The sequence below is a fragment of the Pleurodeles waltl genome, chromosome 6, assembly GCF_031143425.1.
Source record: "Pleurodeles waltl isolate 20211129_DDA chromosome 6, aPleWal1.hap1.20221129, whole genome shotgun sequence".
NCBI lineage: Eukaryota > Metazoa > Chordata > Amphibia > Caudata > Salamandridae > Pleurodeles > Pleurodeles waltl.
This window is the reverse complement of record NC_090445.1, coordinates 30,992,661-31,019,992: the sequence shown is the minus strand read 5'-3', so window position 1 is coordinate 31,019,992 and position 27,332 is coordinate 30,992,661. Positions and strand designations below refer to the sequence as shown.

Here is a 27,332-nt window from a genome sequence, read left to right as displayed (position 1 = left end):
GCACAGTTATTTGTGTCCACAAAAATACTTCTCTATTCCCATGTTATTTACTTGTAAGGATTCACATTATCATACAACATTCCTTTGAAGACGGACCTATTAGCATTGCCAATGCTTGTTTTATTCTTTGAAATTGCCTAGGTCGACCTGACCTTTTTTAACTCTCAAGTATTTCGAGATTTTGGCAATGCTATATACATTATTTGAAATGTATATGTAGCACTTTTCAGCTTGAACTGTGGCATATTTGCGCTGACTATTATTTTTTATGTTCTTAAGCTTCATTTACCTGTTTCTTTATGTTTGGCTTTGGGGCTGAAACAATAAATGATTGATTGATTGACAGCTCACGCGCAGGCGCTGGTGAGGGACCCCACTTACGGGAGACTAAACTCTCTTCACTGAGTGGAGATAAGACATCAAGGAATAATCGAAAAAGGCCTGAGTCCTGCCCAGCCAAAAATCTACAGTGTGGTGAGCCCACATTATTAGTAATCCTGAGTCAGTCGGTAATGGCGGTTATTGGCCCAGTTGAGATTACCGCCTGACCCTAATTGTCATTGTCTCCAGTGTCAGGTGAGGGGGCAGTAGGGGCTGTCCTCCAAGAGTGGGAGTCCACCCGGCACTGTCCAAGGGCAGCAGAGTTTAGCATCTCCCAGTGCCTACAGATCCATAGCCACTGGTCAGAAACAACACATGGTCATGCATAGTGCACAGTGTGGAGGGAAGGTGTTGGAGCAAGCTCTGCATCAGGGTCTCCTTCCCGACACTTCATCCGCAACATCCCATAGTCCTCAAGAAGCCAGGGCAGCTTAATGAACTCCAAGGACAGGGGATCCAACACACTCCCATCAGGTACAGGCCCTACAAGCTCATGCAGTTAAGAAGTACTTTTCATTCTCTGTGTCCAGTGTGGGCATGAGCAAGCCTTGGATTTTAGCTGCAGGGAGGCAGCGCTGTTGCCAGGCATGGGCTTGACAGGTGGTTGTCTAAAGCTCCACTTGCTTGGAGGTCTCGTTGGATTTTAGCTGTTGCGAGTAGATTTTTGCGAGTAGATTTTACCAGACACGAGCCCTCCAGGTGGTTGTCTAAAGCTTCACTTGCTGGGATGTGTCATTGGATTTTTGCTGCAGGGAGGCGGAGCTGTTGCCACACAGGCCACACACATGGTTGCCTAAAGCTCCACTTCCTAGGAGGTGTCACCCATGAACCCATCAGTCAAGGCTGTAGCTACACTAATGCCAAAAATGTGGAATGACAAAAAAAATAGTTTGTCTTCTTTTTCCACTAGCCTGGAGGAGGGTTTTGGAGGCCATTGTTTGTGTACCCGCTAGCTCCCTGTGTTGATGGATCCAGGGTTGAATAAAGACCTGGGTGAGATGTTGATTTGGGGTTCAGAAAGATGCTGGACATTGTGACAGGGCTTGATGGAGCCCCTTGAAAGGTTACACTCACTTATTCCACCTCCGGGTACCATGAGGTCGCGTCTCATGCCACTACTCGTTCAGATTGCTTTAAGGATCTGAGCGGTACAGCTCAGGGTGCACTACGTGTGTTTACGTAAGCCCAAGGCTATCACATAACCTCGGTTGCTATAAATTAAAATGGCCGTACTTGTTGACCGTGGTCTCGAAGGGCCTGATTAGAGTTTGGTGGATGGAGTTACTCCGTCACAAACATGACGGACATCCCGTTCGCCGTATTACAATCCCATTATATCCTAAGGAAGTCGTAATACGGCAGACGGGATATTCCTCACGTTTGTGACGAAGTAACCCCATCTGCCAAACTCTACATCAGGTCCTCTGTCTTGCAGGGTGGCAAGAAAGCTTTAGTGTTGTCTTCTGCCTTCAGAGGAAGAAGGAACAGCACCATCTGCTGGTCGGCAGACTGCTTTGGTCCCTTGAGGTGGGGACCTCCAGCTATCCTGCTCACTCAGAAGATGCCCTGTGGCACCATCGGTCCTAGAAGCAGAGAAGATCAGATGAGTTTGTGCACTCTGCAGACTACTGCCTCCTTAAAGTCCTTTGACAATGTCCTCCACTGACCTCAATGCTCCAGACATAGGTGCTGGAAATAGGGGCGCGGTGGGTGCTGCAGCACCCCCAAAGTAACCATGCTGGAGTTCAGAAGGTGGATGGCAGAGGTCAAATGTCATTCTAGTCTTCTGACAAATTGCTGCTTATTTTAACATGGAGACTGGAGTTTACTTTTCTATCTCTTATGGCAGAGTGAGGATTTTGTAAAGTGAACTGTGTGACAATCTTGCTGATGTAAAAGGAAAGACTGCAGGATGTTGTTTTCTTATAGCACACAACAAACTTTAAATACCTATAAATGAACTCTACAAATATTTTCAAATAAATAAACAGTTAGAAAATCACAAATACAAGGACTTTTTTCCTAATTCTGAAGTGTGATGAAAACAAAGATTTTAATAGGCTCAAAACAAATCAAGATGCTTTACTTAGAGCTGCACAAATGACAGATATTCACTGGAACCCAATTTCCACACATTATTGTTTGTGTACATGTAGTTTTATCAGCAAAAATATATGTCTGTGTAAATCAAATTTAGTGGTTATTTTAATGGAAAATGTGCTGTCTATAAATGACAGTGGCTTCCACACCATGCAGTAGTAATATATTTGCAACAGTGTGCTCCTAAATACTACACCAGCTGCATACAACATCCTTTCCACGCCTCTGCTGAATGGGCGTGGCTCATTTGCAACACTTGATCTTTGTGTGATGCATGGATTTGGAGACAGAACAGACGGCTGGTGTTCGACCACCTTCTTCATAAAAACAGGCGGTGAGGTTGAGTGAATTTTTGCGATTGTGTTTGCAGGGCATCAATCGTTTAAGAAAGAAGGAAGTACAGTCTTGAGGTCACATCAGAGAAGCCAGCCAAGGAAAGGCCTCCGTAGGAGCCTGGTACATAAATACGTTTGTGGCCCTGGGACTGAAGGAGCAGGCGTGCACGCGGTTACAACTAAGATAGATAGGTAACCACTGTGTCCCAGGCATCCACGTCCCTCAGGTCTTGTGTTCACTAAATGGTGTCTGTCAGCGTAAAGACCTTTTAATATTTAACCAGTGAGTCATGCGCGAGCAGGTGAGACGCTTGACCACTTACTTTCAGCACGCTGACCATTAGAAGTCGATCACAGCTGGGAGGTAGGTGCGAGTCGGGGCTGCAGTCGTGGTCGCAGAGGGATGCGGACCTTTCTGATGATGAGATTCAGCACTGGAGACGTACAAGCCAACCCAGTGCGAATACAACCCAAAGCAACTAAACTAAATTCAACAGGCGTAGGGCTCATCAGGTCAATGGTTAGGTTTCACTGCGTGACCTGATGTCAGTAGTGTTCTGCTCCCTTCATGTGCTCACTTTAGACTTTCTGATTAGTCAATTTCATGTCAAGGAGCATATTTTTGTCTGTTGTATAAGGTGAAAGTTGTGATGAACCACGCCATGATTCTGTTGATTCGTGGAATGTGCTACTAGAAACATCACCTGATAATGGATACATGTTAGATTGACACAGCCCCAGTAAGTGGTGGGTAAGCCGTTGTTGAGCAAGTAGGTAGACCATAGGTCAGGTCTTGTGAAAGTCTCAATCCTAAAATATTAAAAAATGGCTCTGGTGAGAGCTTCAACTAGTCTGACCCTGCAAGGCCCCAGTCTAACCGGCCAAAGCTGCAGTCCGACCATGGCTTGTGGAGCACAGCCAGGAGGCCAGGCTCCTTTCGAGGTGCATCTGATGCAAGGTAGGTCCAGGGAAGGAAAGGGAGTCATAGAAGGTGAACTACGAAGAAGAGACACCAAGAAGCAAGGGTGAGAAACGAGAGGGGGTGAAGAACAGCATGATCACGGAACAGGAAGAAACACGACGTATCACCACTCAAAGGCCAAAGTGGAGCAGAGAGTAGGCTAAGGGAATGCAGTCAGAAGGGGGGTAGGGTAAGAGATGTTAGCGTGTTCTAACAGAAATATAGTGAGGTGTGGTTGTATATTGCAAAGCAAGCAAGAAAGGCAGGATCTCTCAGAAGAGGAGGCAGAGCGGGGTAGAACCCACGCGTCGGTGTCATTGTGGCTTACTCTGGGGCTGTCACCAAATGTACCTCTGTAAGATTCCGATTATCTGCTCTTGGTTCTGATGAAGGGCAGTGCAGCAATGACATTCATGTAGAGCTTTCCTGAAACAAGTAGGTACTGGAGATCGGAGAGGCGGCCACATGGGCTGACCAGCATACCTTCTCTGTTGCTGTAAGCATGTCCACCTGAGGTCTACGGTTCTACATGTGAAAATTGCCAACGACGTCAGAGGTTTGAGGACCAAAGCGCTGAAACACATACTTAATGCACCAGTAACATGTCCATCTATATGTCCACAGGCCAAGAGGGCGGCAGTGTCTTTTCACAGCTCCAGGGTCCGTCAAGCTGCAGCTCATGGTGGTCCACCTAAGAAGCACCATGCCACCTTCTAGTCACAGGCATGGCGCAGCCCCTGCTTCTCACAATGCTAGAGACCCAGAGCCCTCTCTGTGGGTTTGGGCGCTCACAGGTGAGTCCTGTGGAGAGCTGAGCTGGGCGGCCACTTCACCCACGGGACTTAGGATGCAGAAGAAGACTTCCCGCTGGTTTTCCTGGGCTAGACTGGCCTGGCCTGGCACCCAGCAGCCCTAAGTGTCGCTATGAAGGAGTACATCAACTGTGCCATCGAAGGAAGTTATAGCCATGAGCCCAAGATCAGACTGTTCACAGATAGGCAATGGGTCAGAGGGCTAAGAAATCCCATTCCTGCCTTCAAACACCATCTGGAAGACACCCAGGAGATGCCAATGGATGCGGGAAAGTCAGATCCATGAGGGTCTGAGGTGTTAGCACCTGCCTTGTCTACTCAAACAAGGATTATCAGAACCTACCACAAAGCTCTCTGTCCTGGGAGCCCACCCTGGACCAACCACCCTCTCCGTACAGAAATCACAGTGTAATTTCCTAACATTGCCGTGAAGTCAGCCTGCACAATGAGTGTCGAGGAGTTGTAAAACAAACGACTATCGTATGTTGAGCCTTTTAATCATGTAATTGCGGAGTGACACTGAAGCCCGCGGAGTCGCGTTACCGTTCGCGGGAGGCGGGCTCCGCGGCCCGCGCAGAGTCGGCGCTTTAACTACACCCAACTTTGGCCGGCCTGCTGCATATTGCAGCAGCGACACGAGGGGGAACAATCGAAGTCTTTGGGCGGAATGAAATATGCATGGCTATCCATGGCAGCCCCATAAAGTCAAGCAATTAGCCGCGTAATCCGAGAGAGCCGGCAGCCCGGCGGTTCGCTATTAGTTAAATGCATTTTGTACGTCCTCAGCCCATCAAATCAACTAACACTTCCTTTAATTGGCTCATGAATAATACACGCGGCCGCATTATAATTTAATACGCAGTAAACATTCCTGGGGCCCCGCTGCAAAGTCTATATCTCTCATTAATTCCTTAATTTCGGCAGATGGAAAGGAGATTGGGTGAAGTAGGCAGTACAGACCGCCTCAGGCCATGAAATAAGGGATGAAAAAAGGCGTGGGGGGCCTTAAGGTTTGCATCCCCCCTCCCCGGAAGGCTGTCAGGCTGGGAACGGGTGAAGTGTCAGCAGTCCCGGCCCGCCCCGCCTCGCAGCGCCAGCTAGCGCCTGGAGTGAGTGACGGGCTCACATCTCCTCTTGTCAGCCATCTTTAAACATCAAGCCGTCAGGTAAACATCATCCCTTGTACAGTCACTCGCGCTGCGGGCCCCATGAATATTTCATGCCGCTGCCATAAATATTAATTCTAATAGCTTTGCACGCTGGTTATTATTTCTGTTTTATGACAAATATCCATGAAATATTCAGCAGGCCCCTTTTTGGATCATTTACACATCTGATTGTGAAACAGACGTGTTTCTTGGATCGACCCTTGGCCCCTTTATTAGAATATCGGGTTCTGTAGCTGGGCCCCAATATTTGTCAGCGGGCTGCATGAAAACATTGACATTTGTGGAGTTGATTTGAAAGTAACTCCCATTCAGTTGGTTCTCCTTCCTCTGAGTTTGCACTTGTTGGCTTGTGTTTCCTCCAGACCCAGCCTGCTTGAGCTACCAACGACAGGCGTGAGTCGCGACATGGAGCCACCTCAGACGGCTTAGGCGGCTTCACGTGGGCCGTGAACCTCCCACAGTAGGGATGTGTGGTGGCACGTCCAGCCAGGCCTGGTACTGCCTTCTCTTGAACAGCAGCACATCACTAATGCAGAATGTGCAGCCTCAAGGCACTATATATAAACAGAAGTGGCAGCTGCTCAGTGCATTGCCGACGTTGGCTTTAATGGTGCCAAACCCACTCATGGTTTTACGTCTTTCTTGGAGTCCCGCAGAGGAAGCCCAATAGAGTTTGACTGTGTTACCTTCTGCTCGGGCAGTGATGTGGGCACTTGTGGATTGAGAACCCAACAACCTATTGCAGAGGCTCTCTACCAGGTCATAGAGATCTTTAGCGGCCTCATTTGCTCATACCTGTAGCCAATGAGGTTAACTTCTATTCAGGCTTTCCCTAGTATTGGTGGAGCAGCCACAAGTGGGGCCTGCTGTGTCTTCTGCTGTACTCAGACAGTGGCCATCCCAACACACCCATGAACCTTTGCGAGTAATGCGTCACACTTTTTAAACCCTGCTTGCAGCTTCTTAACATATTCTGGGAGGGATCGATTCCCGACATTTTGACTTCTGTGGACCCCCACTTTATCATTACTGGAACCCGGGGACCCCCACTAAATCATTATTGGAATCCGGGGACCCCCCCACTGAGTCATTACTAGAAGCAGGGGACCCCGGCCTAAACATTTTCAATGATTTGAAACAAAAAACAGTACACAGAAAAGCATTCACCAAACACTTACTCAAATGATAACACATTTTATTTAATTTGCAAACAAATATAAATAAATAAAAAATGTAATTTTAATAGAAAGGTTGGAACATTTCTAAATTCAATCGAAGCCACACATCATCCATACTATATTCTCTTTGATGCACTTGCACTCTTCCTGTGAATCAATCTGAGCACACTAATGTAATTTGTAGCCTCCAAGTTCAAATTCCTTGATATTTACAGTATGTTTTAAAGATTTCAGTTGTATATTTAGCCACTTTATTTATGTACACTTTTTTAATCTGTTAATATTATTTCATTTTCTAAGCAGTCATAGACCCCCCCCCCCCCGAGGAGTCTTCGCAGATTCCCAGAGGTCTCCGGCCCACAGGTTGGGAACCACTGCTCTAGAATGTCTCTTACTGGTCTGATGGCCTAAGCCTGCTTCAGAAGGAAGAACCCCTTTCTTGGGTACTAATTTGACCCCTGTCTGGGTAGGCAAGTCGGCAGTGATACGGGCTGCAGGTTTATTGACAGTGCTGTTGACCCAGCAGCTCATCCTTATGATGTCAGAGATGTCAACTTCATCCTTGCTGAGCTTCTTCCCCTTGACACCCATACCAGGGACTTCTCTTGGCCATTTCTTCTCATTGGTGTGGCCCAGTTACGTCACAGCTTCCCTGTCACCTGGTTTGGTGGAGCAAGCTCTGTGGACGGCAGAAGTAATAGGAGGATGTGGTTGGAATTGTGGACTTTGGAGTGATATTAGTGCTCACGGAACTGCATCGCCCCTATGTCGGTGGAAGTGGACAGTAAAAATAAACCATGGGAGAGTCAAGCTTCGAAGATGCTTTGGACAGTGAAAGCTAGCCAAGAAAGGAGTTCCAGTACTTGAGCTTGATTAGTCTGTTTTGCCCCATCCCATGTTTGGGGTAGAGGCCAGGCTGGGGCTAACTTATACGTTTAGGTTCTGCTAAGAAGTGGATGGTTAAGGTTCATCCTGTCAAACACAATTACTAAAAGTGGCTGGCACCACAGATGGAAGAGCCAGCTTTTAAATTAATAAGTCCATTGGCAACTATGAGGGCATCACTGAGTAACTTGTGCAGCTAGTGACGAAAGAGCAACTTGCGACAAGGGTTGTCTCTTGGAAAAACTAGCTGTCTCCTGACTTTGTGATTGCCAAAGGTAGAGAAGGGAACTCCGACTTCTCTGTTATGTTCCCTGTAGTTGGGGCAAGATTTGAGATGGCCAGTAGATAGGCTTGGAAAGAACAGCCTCTATCACCAGGGCTTTGCAGTGTCTTGACCTAGCTCGCTATCATCTTCTCTGATATCCTCTGTTTTGGGCCAGCTGGGTATCACCTCCACTGATGTCATGAACCATCTGTGCATTATTTCCACTTGTGCCTTCTATCCGAAACCAATTGGATATCATCTCCATTGGTATCAACTGTCTTGTACCAACTGGGTATCATCTCCACTGGTATCCACTGTCTTGGAACAACTGGGTATTTTCTCCACTGGTATCCTCTACTATGAAGCAGCTTGGCATAATATATACTGGTATCCTCTGTTGTCAACCAACTAGATATAATCTCCACTGGTTGGATTTGTCTTAAACCAACTGGATGTCACCCCCACTAGTAACGTCTGTCTTCAAATGACTGAATATCTTCTTCATTGGTATCCTCTATGTTTGGCCCTTGCCTTCTTCTTGGAACAAATGGGTCTCAACCTTCAATGGTATTGTATGCCTTGGCCAGCTGGCTGTCACTTTCACTAGTAATGTCTATTGTGTACTCACTGGAAGTCATCTTGTCTGGGTACCATCTCCACTGGTATCCTCTGTTGTTGACCGGTTTACTCTCACCTCCACTGGTATCCTCTGTCTTGAGCCCATATTCGATTTCTTGGATTGAATGTGTCTCAACCTGCACTGGTATCCTCTGCGTCGGCCAGCTGACATCTCCACCATTAGTAATGTGTATCATGTACTCACTGGATATCATCTCGTCTGGGTATCATCTCTACTGGTATACACATCTGTGAACTGACTTGGTAAAACCTCCTCCATTGGTTACGATCTTTCTTAAACTGACTGGATATCATCCTCATTGGTCCTTTCTACTGTTACTGAAAAAATATATTCTCCACACTGGTGCCCTCTGTCTTTGAGTGACTGGATTTCACTTTCACGGTATGGTCTATTATGAACCAACTGGATGTCCTCTCCACTGCTATAATATGCCTTAAATAACAATATATCCTCTCTACTATCACCCTGTGCCTTGGACCCAATGGATATCATCGGCATGTGTACTGTTTATCATTCGCTAACTGCGTATCATATCTACTGGTGTCCTCTGTCGTTAACCAACTGGATATCATATTCGCTGGTATTGTCTATCATGAACTGAGAGGATATCATATCCACTGGTATTGTCTATCGTGAGCTGACTGGATATCATATCCACTGGTATTGTCTATCATGAACTGACTGGATATCATATCCTCTGGTATTGTCTTATCATGAACTGACTGGATATCATATCCACTGGTATTGTCTATCATGAACTGACTGGATATCATATCCACTAGTATTGTCTATCATGGACTGCCTGGATATCATCTCCACTGGTATTGTCTATCATGGACTGACTGGATGTTATATCCACTGGTATTGTCTATCATGGACTGACTGGATATCATATCCACTGGTATTGTCTATCATGGACTGGCTGGATATCATATCCACTTGTATTGTCTATCATGGTCTGGCTGGATATCATATCCACTGGTATTGTCTATCATGGACTGCCTGGATATCATCTACACTGGTATTGTCTATCATGGACTGACTGGATGTTATATCCACTGGTATTGTCTATCATGGACTGACTGGATATCATATCCACTGGTATTGATATTGTCTATCATGGTCTGGCTGGATATCATATCCACTTGTATTGTCTATCATGGACTGACTGGATATCATATCCACTGGTATTGTCTATCATGGTCTGGCTGGATATCATATCCACTGGTATTGTCTATCATGGACTGGCTGGATATCATATCCACTGGTATTGTCTATCATGGACTGACTGGATATCATATCCACTGGTATTGTCTATCATGGACTGGCTGGATATCATATCCACTGGTATTGTCTATCGTGAACTGACTGGATATCATATCCACTGGTATTGTCTATCATGGACTGGCTGGATATCATATCCACTGGTATTGTCTATCGTGAACTGACTGGATATCATATCCTCTGGTATTGTCTATCATGAACTGAATAGATATTGTATCTACGGGTGCTGTCTATCATGAACCCATGGGGTATCATCTCCACAGTTTTTGTATCTTGAACTGGCTGGATATCATGTCCAGTTGTATAGCTTTAACTACAAGCTACCCTCTCAACTGTCCTCTCTATCTTGGACCTGCTAAATATCATACCCACTGGTATTGTCTGTCATGAGTGGATGGCACATTATCTACACTGGTAGGCATTTTGTTCAACCCTTTAGCATCATCTCCACCGCTATGCTCTATTTTCATGTGCATACCATCAACTCCACTGCTGTGCTCTGTTTTCATGTGCATAGCATCAACTCCAGTGCTGTGCTCTATATTCATGTGCATAGCATCATCTCCACTGCTGTGCTCCATTTTCTTGTGAAGTTAATGGTGAGTTTTCACAGGCACTGTATTAACCTCTGTACTTGGTTAATTTCAGAAATGTTGGGAGACATCATTTTAAGGTTTGGGGTTCACTTTGTAAATCAGAAAAAATCCATCTCAAAGAAGACTATGGCCCTCATTACCAGTTTGGGGGGCAACAGAGGCCGCCCACGAAACTCGTACCACCATCTGACCACCAGTGCGGCCAGAACACCGCCGGCCCTATACAAGTTTCCCGCTGAGCCTTAACATTGACACCGGCTCGTAACTGAGCCGGCGGCAATGTGGTGGTTCAGCGGATGCAGCAGCACCCGCCGCACTTTCCACTGCCCGTAGTCACAGTGCTGCGATTGTGTACCTCACCGCTGCATACAGTGAAAATAGTACTAATCATCCCCTAGGAGATTGCTCATGCTTGGCTTTGGTCAAGGCATGTTGTGTGGGTTTTTTGTGCAGTTGTGGGGCATAATCCTTTCTTGAGAAGGGCTAATGGGCATTCAGCAGCGCTCAGTGGCTCTGTGACTTTAGCGCTCTCTCCTGACGTCTTTGTGTGATCTGCAGGTCACAAGTTCATATTCTGGCATGGTTCACTACAACTTTCATCCTTACCCTGTCATTCAAACCAGTACAACTAACCACTGCATTTACAAATGTTTTATATAAAGCACTTTGGCCAAGACTCTATAGAAATAATTGGTTATTACTATGTGGTGAGAGGAAGCGCTTGAAGATGTTGTTTGGAGTCGTGACTTATCCGTGGTAGTCGTGCTTTGTTTGAAAGCACACTTGCCTTCTCTCTCTTCTCTCTGTCCACAAGAAGATCCACTTCTTCCTGGACATTCAGTTATGCAGTTAGCAAACACAAGACATTCTCCAATTCAGCAAACTGTGTGGTAGTTCAGAATGTAATTTACATTACATCAGTCTAAAGGAAATAGCGATTCACCAGAGGAAAACCAGATGGGCCATACTGGCGTGTTCCCTATCTTTACGTTGGTCACTGTACAGAACTCCAAAAGTAAATACATTCTCAGGGCAGAATTAATGGGTGCCAACTCTAAACACACAAACACATTCCCTTCCACTCCACCACATACAGATACTAACCATATCTAACACCTGCTCTTCCGGCCTCCGGTCTTCTCACTTTACCCTTCTTTCATTCGTCCAGTCTGTCCCCTATGACTTCCACTAGGTGTCCTACACTAACTCCAGCGTTAATACCCCAGTATGGTGATAGCAATACCACAAGTAAACCCTCTGCCATCTGCATGTTTTTTACTTTTTAGGTTGAAGCCTACCAGACAGCACAGCTCACTGGTTGCAAAGACATTTCTGGGAACATGCTGAAACCTTACATGTGAATGCATTACACCCCTTGATTACCAAAGGCTTTGTGTTTTGTAACTCACATTTGCTCGCTTTCTATTTGCTGGCTTTATTTGTTTTAGAATGTCCACCATGTCTTTTTCCTTTCTGTGGAGCACAGCCCATTTACCGCCTCTATGCTCGACTCCTTGTATTCTTCTACAAGTGCTCTCTCTTAGGTTTTCTTTTTTCTTTTTTTGTGAGGTACTTCATAAGAGTTTTATGTCTTCTCAGTTGTCTCCTTTGTATATTAGTTCCAGAAGCAGTAAACATGCTGCATTTCTACCTGCCTCCTGTCATCTGTTTGAATAATTCTACTTATCTCTGCCACTACCATCTGACCAGTCTGCGATGTCTGTGAGTATAGGTGCTGGAAGCAGGGAAGTGCGGGTACTTAAGCACCCCCAAAATAACCATGCTGGAGTTCAGAGGCTGATTGAGCAATAAGGAGGCGTTTACATTTTGTTTTTATCTTGTCTTATTTGCTTTGCCTTTAAAGACAGAGGTCAACTGTCAACCTCTGTATTCCAACAAACCGATTGTTGTTTATGCTCTTTAAAGGCAGTTTTCTGTTTACTTTTCTGTCTGTGACTGCCAAGTGAGAGGATTTATGTGACAACCTTCCTAGGTACTGGGAGCATGAAAGGAAAGTCTGTAGGGTGTAATTTTTGTTTCTAGCAAACAACAACATTTATGTGGATATAAATGAGCTTTAGAATTATTTCAGAATATATAAAAATAGGAACAGCACAAACAAACCATTATTTTTTGTAATTCTGAACTGTGATGGAAACAAAGATTTGAATATGATCAATACAAATCTGTACACAAAGTGATGCAGATTTCCACACATTATCGTTTGTGCGCTGTATAGTTTTATCAGTAAAACTGTATGTCTGTGCAAGTTTAGTGGTCATTTCAGTGGAAAATGTGTTGTTTTGGAGCACACTATAATTGGGGTAATGTGCCCCAAAACATACCACCAGCTACATACTATATACCCTTGCCACTCCCCTGCTGAATACATTTGCTATACTTGTGTTTTTTGTGTACACATAGTTTTTCACAGTCCCTAAGACTTCAGTGATGTAACATTAATGGCAGCACCCCACTCTGGGAATTGTTCAAGAATCACTGGTGCATGCCATCTGAGACGTGTCAATGCATGCACGAGCCCTTGCTGGTGCACATCTTGGCAACGATCCCGTTTCAGTGCCGGCCTTGAAAGAAGCAGTGTATAGTAATTTAAACTTCACTTCAGTACTGAGTGTTAACACACGAGTGCTGAAAAAGACTAGGCCTCATCAATGAAGCACATATAGGCCCTCATTCTGACCTTGGCGGGCGGCGGAGGCCGCCCGCCAAAGTCCCGCCGTCAGGTTACCGTTCCGCGGTCGAAAGACCGCGGCGGTAATTCTGACTTTCCCGCTGGGCTGGCGGGCGGTCTCGTTCAGACCGCCAGCCAGCCCAGCGGGAAAGAGGCCTCCACGATGAAGCCGGCTCGGAATCGAGCCGGCGGAGTGGAAGCTGTGCGACGGGTGCAGTTGCACCCGTCGCGTATTTCACTGTCTGCGCAGCAGACAGTGAAATACATGTAGGGGCCCTCTTACGGGGGCCCCTGCAATGCCCATGCCAGTGGCATGGGCACTGCAGGGGCCCCCAGGGGCCCCGCGACCCCCCCTACCGCCATCCGGATCTCGGCGGTCCGACCGCCGGGATCTGGATGGCGGTAGGGGGGGTCAGAATCCCCGCGGCGGTGCAGCAAGCTGCGCCGCCGCGGAGGATTCAATGGGGCCGCGGTACACTGGCGGGACCCCGCCAGTGGTGCCGGTCCGACCGCGGCTTTACCGCCGCGGTCGGAATCCCCATTGAAGCACCGCCGGCTTGTCGGCGGTGCTCCCGCGGTCCTCCGCCCTGGCGGTCAAAGACCGCCAGGGTCAGAATGAGGGCCATAGTGTGTTATTTGTAAATCACGGTTCAACAAAACATTATAACAGACTTTAATAGGATGTGCTGAACACAGTGACCAGACACAATCAGAGGACTTTTCACAAGTATCTTAAACTGAACAGAGATAATATCAAGAGCAAGAAAGGAAGTCTGTCCGTGGATATTACAAACAATAATTAGAAGAATCACCCACTATGCTCCTTTTACCAGCAGCACTTATACCAGCAGTCTCGACAAAGCGTAGAGCTCTTTGCGAAGGTTTTTATAGCACTTGCTACCTTAACTGAGCCTGTTTCTCCGCATACCAAATGTTTACAGTTGAGAGATTTTAGGAATAAGGATATTGTAAGGCCTAAGATTCTGTTTCATTCCAGTTCAATAATAAAGTTACTTCCTTTGCACACTTGACCTGCCAAAGGTAGGGCTAGCGAGCCGATAAGGCTTTTCCCAGGGTGAGCTACAGGGACAGAGACTCATATACTGCTTAGCACTGTATTGTCAAATGTGTATCTCTTCGAGAGACTAGGGGCATAATTTAGACGGCAGTATGGAATTAAATCCTCAGACTAACTCCACCACTCACAGTCCAAACCATGTACTTCCTTCATTTGACCTACAGCCACCCGTCCTCTGACCCGGCTGGTATCAATGCAGCCCTTGGCCACACAACAGACCATACTTTTTGGTCCCTCAAAAAATGTTCATGAGTACCCATGGTGTACAGCATCACTAAAACCATTGTCAAAGCCAACAGGTTACAAAGGTGAGGTTCGTTGGCTTGCCAATGCTTTTTACTTTTTACTAACCTGTTCTGTGTTTCTCACTCAACACTGTGTGTCTGCTGAGGGGACTTGTTTTTCGACTCAGTCACGGGGTGCGCGCATAGAAGTTACTGTACCTTTCCCATCCATGGGGGTGGAGAGGCAGCTCTTGGTAGCAGCTTGGATGATATTGAGGAGGGGTACCTAGGAAAGGTGGCAATGAACCTACTCCAGGCACAGTCTGCTTCGCACCCCACCGTGGATACTGTCCTCTACAAACAGTAGGAAGGTTTCCCTCAGTGTTTCTTTGTAAATATGACATTTGTCTATGTAGTACTTTCTAGCCCATCTAGGATGACACAGGGAGCCACATAGGCCCCTGCCAGACAACATAGGGCTGACCACAACCATGTTTATGCTCTTGACAGCTCTGCCTGCAGACCTACCCAGCAGGAAGCTTCCCTTATTGCAGTGTCCATCCTCCTCCAATGTCCTCTGGAGGTACTTTTCTGGAAATGGCACTTAAGAAGTCAGCACTTGTCCCTACAGGATACATCCTCGTGTGACCAGTGGATGTCTGACCCCCTACCCTCGTTTGAGGTGGGTTGCCTGTCTCTCCCCTCCTTTGAGGAGGGTTGACGCCTGTCCTTCCTCTCCTTTCAGGATGGTTGAAGCCTAGGTCCTCCTCTTCTTTGATGAGGGTCGATGCCAGTGTGGATGTGTCCTTCTCTATCTGGTCTGATTTATGGATTTGTAATTTGACATACCTTGTAGATTACATTGTTTTGCTGCTTTAGCCCCAGTTAGGTAATAGAACACCCCTCCCCCCCCCACCCCCCACCCCCACACACACACACACCCTGTTAGTAGGTGTGATTGTCTGGGTCTCTAGAAAGGCTGTGCTGGAGCAGCACAGACGAACATCTGGACCTGGCCACTGACCGGGGGGAGAGGAGATGGGTCTGGACCAGGAGGAGAAGAGGTGGCCCTGGACCAGGAGGAGAAGAGGTGGCCCTGGACCAGGAGAAGGGCTGCCCGTGGACAGGAGGAGAAGAGGTGGTCCTGGACCAGGAGGAGAAGAGGTGGCCCTGGATCAGGAGGAGAAGGGCTGCCCCTGGACAGGAGGAGAAGAGGAGGTGGTCCTGGACCGGGAGGAGAAAGGCTGCCCCTGGACAGGAGGAGAGGGGCTGCCCCGGACCAGGAGAAGAGGAGATAACCCCTGACTAGAAGGACAGGAGCTGGTCCCTGACTAGAAGGACAGGAGCTGGTCCCTGACTAGAAGGACAGAAGCTGGCCACAGACCAGCGGGTGAGGAGCTGGCTCCGGATCAGGAGGAGAAGAGGTGGCCCGGGACCAGGAGGAGAAGGGCTGCCCCTGGACCAGGAGGAGAGGGGCTGCCCTAGGCCAGGAGGGGACAAGCTGGCTCCGAATCAGGAGAAGAGTTGTTCCCGGATGGACCAGGAGAGCTAGCCCCTGACTGAAACGAGAGGAACTGGTCCTGGAACAGGAGGAGAGGAGATGGTCCTTGGCTAGGAAGAGGTGCTGTCCCTTGACCAGGAGGAGAGGAGCTGGTTCTGGACTGGAAAAGCTCTGTTTACGAATAAAATGCTTTGCACTGTTCACCTGTGACCGGAGAGCACTTTTCACAGCTCATTGAAGCCAGGTGGTGGGTTTTGACGTGGATCCTGCAGTTTTGCCACTAGGCCTCCGTGCTCACGTTGAGGCTGGAAGCCAAGCCACTATTTAAATGGACAGGTACTGTCTGGTACCGACTACCTGCAGTTCTTTAATTTGAAAGGGAGAGTACCAGCTCTTCCCAACACTGAGCGTGGTACAGTAGAGTGGCTTAGAGTGCACTGGCATAGTCTGGAGTGGTGCAGAGTAGTGTGGCATAGAGTGCAGTGGTGTACAGTGCAGCGGAGAACAATGCAGGGGCGTACAATGAAGCGCCATTGATTGCAGTGGCATAGATTACAGTGGCATATAGTGGCAAAGTGGTGCAGAGTAGAGTGGCTAGATTGCAGTGGCGTACAGATGAGTGGTGTAAAGTGGAGTGGCGCAGAGAGGAGTGCTGCAGACTACAGTGGCGTAAAGTGAAGTGGCGCAGAGAGGTGCTGCAGAATAGAGTGGGTAGATTGCAGTGGCGTACAGATGAGTGGCATAAAGTGGAGTGCTGTAGATTACAGTGGCATAGAGTGTAGTGGCTTAAAGTACAGTGGTGTAGAGTGGAATGATGAAGATTGAAGAGAAATCTGGTGACATAGATTGCACTGGCAAAGAATGCCAATGCCGTAAAGTAGAGTAGTGCAGAATAGGGTACAGTGGCATAGAGTTCGGTGGCAGAGAGTGCAGTGTTGCAGAGTAGAGTGTCGGAAAAGTGCAGTGGCATAGAGTAGATTGTTTCAGAGTAGATTGCAGTAGAGCAGAGTGTCAGAGTCAGTGGTGCACAGTAGAGTAGTGAAGAGTGCAGTGGCATAGAATACAATGGTGCGGAGTACAGTGCAGTGGCATAGAGGGGACTGCTCCAGAGTAGAGTGGAATAGGGTGCAGTGGCATAGATCAATCTAAAATTTGCCTTTATGGCTACCCTCGCGGGGAATCCCAGTGCTTCCCGACCATCTTCCTCATCGAGCTCCCCCAGGTCCTGTTCCCATTTACTTTGCAACGGCAGCAGAGAAGTCTGTGTTTCTCATTATTGTATCATATGTAAGTGAAATCCGTTTTTTGTCCACCCTCCCGTCCAGAAGTCTAGATTCCAACTCAGAGTCCTTTTGCGTTTCATCTTCTAATGACATATCGAAACCTAGCATATCGTAACTACTGTGCTTCTGATATATGGTATTCGTGCTTCAAATAGGAGAAGGGGACCAGACTTATCTTTTTTTTTTTTTTAAATCTATTCAACTTAAAAAAGTTTTTAAGTTAATTAAATATACAACTTTTAAGCAGGTTTACTAAAATATCAAATAAAAAGGTTAGTGGGAGTGAGTATCTTTTCAATTATTGTTTGAACATTATTATTTAAAAATGTAATAAATATAGTTAATGCATTTTATTATCAAATACACAGTTAGTTTGAGGTGTTGATGCACTGCAAAATTATATTTTATTATTTCCAGGTTCATAATAAATATTTTAAATTAATTTTTATGCATTAAAATATTTGCATTTTATGTTTTGAAACAATGAACTTTTTAAATGTCCATACTTTTTCTCATAGAAAGGTCCCTAGAGGCAGACATGTCTGCCAATTAGATGGAACGTCAAATGCGGTTAAGAAGTTACTTCTACTAACTTTATTGTCGTAAATACCATCAGTAAAAAGCTCCAGCCCCTCACTGGACGGGACAGAGACAAGTCTACACCTATGTGTAAATCCCCATTCGGAAATAGTGAATAGTAAAAAAAATGGATTGTTACATCTAGGTGTAGTCGTAAATATACACATTATTACATATTCAACTCAGCCATTTCCAACTCTAGCCTCGGAGCCGCATCCAGACGCCCTTTTCCTGGGTAGCAATGGGCTTCATGGATTTATATCATACATGTGTATACCCTTATTTGTGTAATCTAAGCGCCTACTACTTGTCAGCAAGGGGGGCATCCACAAAACTTGTTGTCAGCTGGTAACCGATGAACACAAATCATACCTGGGAGCTGCCTCTCAGAAGCAGTTTGATGTGTTTTGAACACTTGGAGAGGTCTGCGGCAAGAGGTGCTACTTCCCGGGGTGAAAGTGGTGGTAAACAACGACATGTCCAGAAAACATGGCGTCAGCCAGAAGATTGTACTGCAACGTGCCCCGCACCAGCCTCCTCCTCCTGGAACAGGGAGATGCCTTCTGTAGAACCTGCAGTGTTGACCTTCAAGTAGTGCTGCCTCATCAGGTGAAGATGGTGGTAAACTGGGCTGCGCACATCAAACATGGTGTTCATCGGTAGACTATGTACAGGAACCATACCCAGCACCAGCAGTGGCGTCATAAAACTTGAGGGGTCCCCCCTGCAACATACATGGAGCCTCCCGCCCTCTGAACTAATTCAGGAGCTCTTAGGCCAGGGTACTGTGCTGAGGGGTCCCCCTGGTGCTCGTAGGCCCTCCTGTACCGCGGGAGCCTATGTTAAACCACTGTGCACCAGCTTCCATGGACCAGAGTGATGCCTTCTGTAGAATCTGCGATGCTGATCTTCAAGTCTTATCGGGTGAAGATGGTGATATTCAAGGTCACGTCCATCGAACATGTTGTCCATCAGTACACTGTCTATGGAACCCATACCAGCACCAGCGTCCATGGAGCAGAGCGATGCCCTCTGTAGGGCCACTGTTGTTGACCTTTGAGGTTCATCAGGTGAAGATAGTGGTATTCAAGGGCATGTCCATCAAACATGGCGTCCATCAGTACACTGTGTACAGAACCCATACCCTGCACCAGCCTTCTTGAACCAAAGAGATGCCTTCTGTAGAACATGTGGTACAGTGCTGCCTCACCAGGTGAAGGCATGGTAAACGGAGGCGCGTCCATCAAACATGGCGTCCACCAGTACACTGTGTACAAAACCCATACCCTGCACCAGCCTTCTTGAACCAAAGAGATGCCTTCTGTAGAACATGTGGTACAGTGCTGCCTCACCAGGTGAAGGCATGGTAAACGGAGGCGCGTCCATCAAACATGGCGTCCACCGATAGACTGTGTACAGAATCCATTCCCTGCACCATCTTCCATAGACCAGAGCGATGCCTTCTGTAGATCCTGCAGCGCTGAGCTTCAAGTAGTGCTAATTCACTGGGTAAAGACAATTGCAGACCGTGTTCCTGCGGCCCCTGGAGAGGCCTTAGGCACAGCTGGGGCACATTTGCCACTATTAATTATGTACAGTTTTCAAGAAGCTTTGGCCAGCAGGGACCTTTTTTGCTTTTTTCAGAGGCACAGAGGCCACAAGAAGCTGGAAGCACTGCAGCTGGCACCGGTCAGAGGAGGGCGGGCGGATGGATGGCATGCTATTTTTGTCGCTGCCACCTCAACTGGAATGAGAAATCTGCGCATTTAACGGAGGATGAGAACTCTTAGGCCCCAAAGTGCAGATGCTTTCCAGAAGAGCACGGCGTGTCCCCACCATCTACTTCTCCATTTGTAATTGTGCCAACCTATGCCCATCTGCACCTGGCAGGGGCTGATGTCTCTTCCTAGCAGAGTCAGCAGACGGTGGCATCAAATCATACCTACATAGGACGCGCACCCCTCTTTCCTATCCCTCTCTCTTCTGTAATCCTCAGTTTAAAGAAAACCCTTAATTTGATTAGTTTAAACCAGTGGTTCTTTGCCTATTGACTTCTGTGGATCCCCACTTTATCATTACTGAAACCCTGTGACCCCCAATGAATCATTATTGGAATCCACTGAGTCATACTGGAAGCGGGGGCCCCCCACTGAGTCATACTGGAAGCTGGGGACCCCCCACTGAATCATTATTGGAATCCAAGACCCCCCCACCTACCCCCAACTTAGTCATTACTTGGAAGTCAGGGACCCCCGCCTAAAAATTGTTGATGATTTGAACCACAAAACAATACACAGAAAATGCAGAAACGAGCATTCACCAAAACATACACAAATGATAACACATTTTATTTAATTTGCAAACAAATATAAATTAAAAAATGAGGATTTTAATAGGAAAGTTGCAGCTTTTCCAAATTCAATTGAAGCCACACATCGTCCATACTGTATTCTGTTTGATGCACCTGCACGGCCCCCACAAATTAATCCGAGGATAGTGATTTAATTTTTTGCGTCCAATTTCAAATTCCTTGACATTTACAGTGCATTTAAAAATTTTCAATTCTACATTTGCTTGCTTTATTTGTATACACATTATTAATCTGTTAATATTTAATTTTCTAAGCAGTCACAGACCCCCTGGGGGGGCTTTGCGGACCCCCTGCGGTCCCCGGACCACAGGTTGGGAACCACTGGTTTAAACAAAACCCTCGCTCATACTGTTTGCCTCCAGTGGTGTCGCCTTTCTGCCAGGATTGTTGATGCTCAGATAGTTCTTCTGTGATGAGGACTCATCTCCCCAGCTTGGACTCAGTAATCGTCTTTAGTTGGTCGATCCTAACTCGGCCATTGGTTCCAAGACGTCCCAAGTGCTGAAACGAAGCGTCGTGCTTGTTTACTGTGTTGTGCTCTGTGGTGTTCATTAATATTGTGATATTGTTCTCTGCAAGGGCGCTTCATTCGCTGTATTCATTATCTCCTCTACGAGGCGCTACATCATGCTTGTGATTAAGTGACATTCATAAAGCGCTGTTCCTCTTCCCTGCAGGGTGTTTTTCCTGAATATTCCAGATGAAGTGGCTGTGGAGCGCCTGTCCCACAGGAGGAAGGACCCGGTGACGGGGAAGAGGTGAGATGGGCTCTCCATCGCTCACGGTGGCGCCGGCATTAAACAGCGCCCCAGACCGCAGGGAGCCAGGTGTTGTAAGCAGTCCATCAGTGTACATCTCGGGGAGACCCCCAGAAGTGAAACCACCAGGGTGTGGGTGCCCCCTGGGCCTGGGGGTGGACTCACAGCTGGTGTGCGCTGCGATGCGGTGGCGAGCTCAGTGGGAACGAGGCTCCCAAACTCCAGATGGGAGCTACTACAGAAAGGTGCAAACCCCTCGTCCCTGAACTTTCTATCGAAGGGTTGGCCTGGGCCTTCATGTTACAGAATGTGACTGATGTTTAAGCTTTAATATTGAACTGTCACCGCCCCCTGTCCTGAAGACCCTCTGTGTCTGATGAGCATTCTGCCTCAGTAAAGAGACCCCAAGGATAAACCGTGCTTCGAAGGTGAAGCCTTTGTAAAAATGTACAACTCGTCTCAAATCTGCCACAGCTCGCCTCAAGTCTGCCACAGTACACCTCATGTCTGCCACAGCACACCTCGTGTCTGCCATAGCTCACCTCATGTCTGCATAGCTCACGTCAGGTCTGCCACAGCTCACCTAATGCCTGCCACAGCTCACCTCATACCTACCATAGCTTGCTTCATGTCTTCCACTGCTCGCTTCATGTCTTCCACTGCTCGCTTCATGTCTTCCACTGCTCGCTTCATGTCTTCCACTGCTCGCTTCATGTCTTCCACTGCTCGCCTCATGTCTGCCACTGCTCGCGTCATGCCTTCCATAGCTCGCTTCATGTCTTCCACTGCTCGCCTCATGTCTGCCACGGCTTGTGTCATGTCTTCCACTGCTCGCCTCATGTCTGCCACTGCTCGCGTCATGTCTGCCACTGCTCGCGTCATGTCTGCCACAGCTCTCCTCATGCCAGCCACAGCTCTCCTCATGACAGCCACAGCTCGCCTCATGACTGCCACAGTTTGCTTCATGTCTTCCACTGCTAGCCTCATCTCTGCCACTGCTCGCTTCATGTCTGCCACAGCTCGCGTCATGTCTGCCACAGCTCATGTCATGTCTGCCACAGTTGTCCTCATGTCTGCCACAGCTCGTCTCGTGCTGTAGCTCACTTCGTCTGCCGTAGCTGTCCTCATGTCTTCCATAGCTGTCCTCATGTCTGCCACATCTGTCCTCATGTCTGCCACATCTCACCTCAAGTCTGCCACAGTATGCGTCTGAGTCTGCCATAGCTGCCACAACTTGCCTCATATCTGCCATAGCTCGCCTCATGTCTGCCACAACTTGCCTCATGTCTGCCACAACTAGCCTCATATCTGTCATAGGGTGCCTCATGTCTCACAGCTCGTCATGTCTGCCATAGCTCGCCTCACGTCAGCCATAACTCACCTCATGTCTGCCATAACTCACCTCATGTCTGCATAGCTCGCGTCATGTCTGCCACAGCTCACCTCATGCCTGCCACAGCTTGCATCATGTCTGCCACAGCTCACGTCATGTCTGCCATTATCTACCCGCTCTGATGATGATCCCAGATTTATCCACCCATTATGGTGATGTTCTCTGAATTATCTACCCATTCTAGCAATGAGCCCAGAATTATCCACCCATTCTGGTGATAATCCCAGAATTATCCACCCATTCTAGCGAAGATCCCAGAATTATCCACCCGCCTCATGTCGGTGTGGATCCCAGAATTATCCACCCGCTCTGGTGATGATCCCAGAATTATCTACTCACTCTGGTGATGATCCCAGAATTATCCACCCTCTCTGGTGATCATGCCAGAATTATCTACCTGCTTTGGTGATGATCTGAGAATTATCTACCTGTTCTGGTGATGATCCCAGATTTATCCGCCCGTTCTGGTGATTATCCGAGAATTATCCACCCATTCTGGTGATGAACCCAGAATTATCCATACGCTCTTGGTGATCATCCTAGAATAATCTACTCACTGTGTTGATGATCTGAGAAATTTCTCCCTGTTCTGGTGATCATTCTAGAATTATCCACCCACACTGGTGATGATCCCAGAATTATCCACCCATTCTAGCGATAATTCCAGAATTATCCACCCACACTGGTGATGATCCCAGAATTATCCACCCATTCTAGCGATAATTCCAGAATTATCCACCCATCCTGGTGATGATCGCAGAATTATCTACCTGTTCTAGCGAGGGTCCCAGCATTTTCTAACCGTTCTAGCGATGATCCTGGAATCGTGTACCTGTTTTAGTGGTGATCGTTTAATATATGCGCAGAGTGTTAACTATATGCATTATCTTTAGGCAACTGACACTATGAACACTGATGAAACGTCCTTTTCTGTGTATGGCGGATTTGGCATTTAATTTTTGAGGTATGTGGTATGGGGATGTGGTTGGACCTCAGATCTGGGCTTTGTCTCCCCTTTTGCAGATACCACACCATTTACAAGCCGGCGCCAAGCTTGGAGGTGCAGTCCCGCCTCCAGCAGAACCCACAGGACTCCCTGGAGGTGATACAGGAGAAGCTTGACATCTACCACGCCAACTTCCAACTGGTGGAGGAGTTCTACGACGGTATTATCCACATCAACGCTGACCAAGACCCCAACACCATCTTTGAGTACATCGAAAGCTGCATCATACACCCCCTACCGAAGGCCGGCCCCAAAGAAGCCCCTCCGTCCATCCCCCACACCACCGAAGGGGAGCCAGATGAATATTAGAGATCTCGCCTTGCCTGTCCTGGATCGCGTGTTGCGTCATTGTTGAGGACTCTACAGATATTTGTTCGGAATATTCACCCTGCTATGAGGGCACTAGAAAATAAAGATGTATTTTAAATGGTTTACATGTGTATGTTAATCAGTAGCTTGCAAACCATAGAATAAGATGGGTGTGGAAATGTAATGAGGTTTGGAGGGAATATAAAGGGCTTTTCTTTTTCTGCCATTGGTATTATCAGCACCACATCCATCCCTGACCTTCTCTCGCAGGGAACCTGACTCTATCCTATTAGGAATTCTGTGTCTGTTCTCTTCTGCCTCACCGCCCTTCAGTAAGACCCCCAGCTCTCTTCCTTTAGGATGTGTCTCTTGCATAAATCCACTTTCATTCATCAGACCTCTTTCCATTAAGACCCTTCCTCCTGTAAGGCCCTTCTCATTCATAGAATCCATTCTTCCTGTAAAGCCCATCTCTCATGTACAGCTTCTCTCTCCTGTAAGGTCCCTCTCCCTCAAAGGATCCTGCCCTCCTGTAAAGCCCATCTCTCATGTACAGCGTCTCTCTCCTGAGAGGACCCTCTCCTTGATAAGACCCCCCCATAAAGTCTGTCTCTCATGTACAGTTCTCTCTCCTGTAAGGCCCCTTTCCCTTATAAGATCCCTCCCTCCTAAAGTTCATCCCTCAGGCACAGCTACTCTCTCCTGTAAGGCCGCTCTCCCTCATAGGATCCCTCTCTCCTGTAAAGTCTGTCTCTCATGTAGAGCTTCTCTCTCCTGTAAGGCCACTCTCCCTTATAGGATCCCTCCCGCCTGTAAAGTCCACCTCTCTTGTCCAGCTTCTCGCTCCTGTAAGCTCCACTCCAAAGGATCCCACCCTCCGGTAAAGCCCATCTCTCATGTTCAGCTTCCACATCCTGTAAGGTCCCTCCCCCTCATAGGATCACTCCCTCCGGTAAAGTACATCTCTCATGTTCAGCTTCCACCTCCTGTAAGGTCCCTCGCCCTAATAGGATCCCTCTCTCTCTTCTAAAGTCTATCTCTCAGATACAGATACTCTGTCCTGTGAGGCCCCTCTCCCTCATAGGGTCCCTCCCGCCTGTAAAGCCCATCTCTCATGTACAGCTTCCACCTCCTGTAAGGTCCCTCTCCCTCATAGGATCCCTCCCGCCTGTATAGCCCATCTCTCATGTACAGCTTCCACCTCCTGTAAGGTCCCTCTCCCTCATAGGATCCCTCTCTCTTCTAAAGTCTATCTCTCAGAAACAGCTACTCTGTCCTGTAAGGCCCCTCTCCCTCATAGGATCCCTTCCTCCTGTGAAGCCTGTCTCTCATGTAAAACTTCTCTCTCCTGTAAGGTCCCTCTCCCTCATAGAATCCCTCCCTCCGGTAAAGCCCATCTCTCATGTACAGCTTCTAGCACCTGTTAGGTCCCTCTCCCTCATAGGATCTCTCCCTTCGGTAAAGCCCATCTCTCATGTACAGCGTCCACCTCCTGTAAGGTCCTTCTCCCTCATAGGATTCCTCCCTCCTCTAAAGTCCATCCCTCATGTACAACGTCTCTCTCCTGTAAGGCTCCTCTCCCTCATAGGATCCCTCCATCCTGTAAAGCCCATCTCTCATGTACAACTTCTATCTCCTGTAAGGCCCCTCTCCTTCATAGGATCCCTCCCTCCTCTAAAGTCCATCGCTCATGTACAACTTCTATTTCCTGTAAGGCCCCTCTCCCTCACAGGATCCCTCCCTCCTGTAAAGCCAATCTCTCATGTACAGCTTCCACCTCCTGTAAGGCCCCTCTCCCTCATAGGATCCCTCCCGCCTGTAAAGCCTGTCTCTCATGTAAAACTTCTCTCTCCTGTAAGCCCCCTCTCCCTCATAGGATCCCTCCCTCCTGTAAAGCCCGTCTCTCATGTACAGCTTCCACCTCCTGTAAGGCCCCTCTCCCTCATAGGATCCCTTCCTCCTGTAAAGACCATCTCTCATGTACAGCTTCCACCTCCTGTAAGCCCCCTCTCCCTCATAGGATCCCTCCCCTCTCTCTTCTAAAGTCTATCTCTCAGATACAGCTACTCTGTAGTGTAAGGCCCTGCTCCCTCATAGGATCCCTTCCTCCTGTGAAGCCTGTCTCTCATGTAAAACTTCTCTCTCCTGTAAGCCCCCTCTCCCTCATAGGATCCCTCCCTCCTGTAAAGCCCATCTCTCATGTACAGCTTCCACCTCCTGTAAGGCCCCTCTCCCTCATAGGACCCCTCCCTCCTGTAAAGCCCATCTCTCATGTACAGCTTCTCGCTCCTGTAAGGTCCCTCTCCCTCATAGGATCCCTTCCTCCTGTAAAGCCCATCACTCATGTACAGCTTCCACCTCCTGTAAGGCCCCTCTCCCTCATAGGATCCCTCCCGCCTGTATAGCCCATCTCTCATGTACAGCTTCCACCTCCTGTAAGGCCCCTCTCCCTCATAGGATCCCTCCCTCCTGTAAAGCCCATCTCTCATGTACAGCTTCTAGCTCCTGTAAGGTCCCTCTCCCTCATAGGATCCCTTCCTCCTGTAAAGCCCATCACTCATGTACAGCTTCCACCTCCTGTAAGGCCCCTCTCCCTCATAGGATCCCTTCCGCCTGTAAAGACCATCTCTCATGTACAGCTTCCACCTCCTGTAAGCCCCCTCTCCCTCATAGGATCCCTCTCTCTTCTAAAGTCTATCTCTCAGATACAGCTACTCTGTAGTGTAAGGCCCTGCTCCCTCATAGGATCCCTTCCTCCTGTGAAGCCTGTCTCTCATGTAAAACTTCTCTCTCCTGTAAGCCCCCTCTCCCTCATAGGATCCCTCCCTCCTGTAAAGTCCATCTCTCATGTACAGCTTCCACCTCCTGTAAGCCCCCTCTCCCTCATAGGATCCCTTCCTTCTGTAAAGCTTGCATATTGTGTAGTTTCTCTCTCCTGTAAGATACCTCTCCCTCCCCCTCCCCCTCATAGGATCCCTCCCTCCTGTAAACGACATCGCTCATGTACAGCTTCTCTCTCCCACGTACTGCTGCTGTAAGGCCCCTCTCCCTCAAACGTCCCTCCCTATTGTCCAGCTCTCATGTACAGCTTCTCTCCTGTAACGCCCCCTCACTCATAGGATCCTCCCCTCCTATAAAATACATCACTTATATATACCTCTTTTCCTGTAAGGCGCCTCTTACCTATAGGATCCTACCCTCTTGTAAAATCCACCTCTGTGTACATTTCTCTCTCCTGTAAGGCCCCTCTCCCTCATAGGATCCTTCCCGCCTGTAAAGCCCATCTCTCATGTACAATGCTTCCCTCTGTAAGACCCCTCCTCGTTGTGCCTCTGTTGAGAAAGCGCACAATTAAGGTACATTTCTAGTTTTACTACTTTTGGTGAATCTGAGAACGCAGCAAAAAGCATGGGTGGATGTGTGGAGAAACCCACTCTCCACCCATGTAATGCATTCCTCGTTGCCGAGTAATGCTAGACAGCGACTTGCAAATGCCTTGCGTTACGCCAGGTTTACTAAGTGACGGAAGGCC

The 27,332-nt window shown here is 47.8% G+C and overlaps 1 protein-coding gene across 3 annotated transcripts in view; it reads left to right on the top strand.

Moving 5' to 3' along the window:
• AK8 (adenylate kinase 8) overlaps positions 1-23,923 on the top strand; it is a 424,031-nt gene extending 400,108 nt beyond the window's left edge. For all 3 annotated transcript variants that reach the window (XM_069237123.1, XM_069237122.1, XM_069237124.1), the window contains 2 exons: positions 21,012-21,092; positions 23,509-23,923. In XM_069237123.1, the coding sequence (XP_069093224.1) occupies positions 21,012-21,092; positions 23,509-23,800 (373 nt within the window). In that variant the 3' untranslated portion in view covers positions 23,801-23,923. The remainder of the gene's footprint in view (positions 1-21,011; positions 21,093-23,508) is intronic.
• Positions 23,924-27,332: the final 3,409 nt, after the last annotated feature.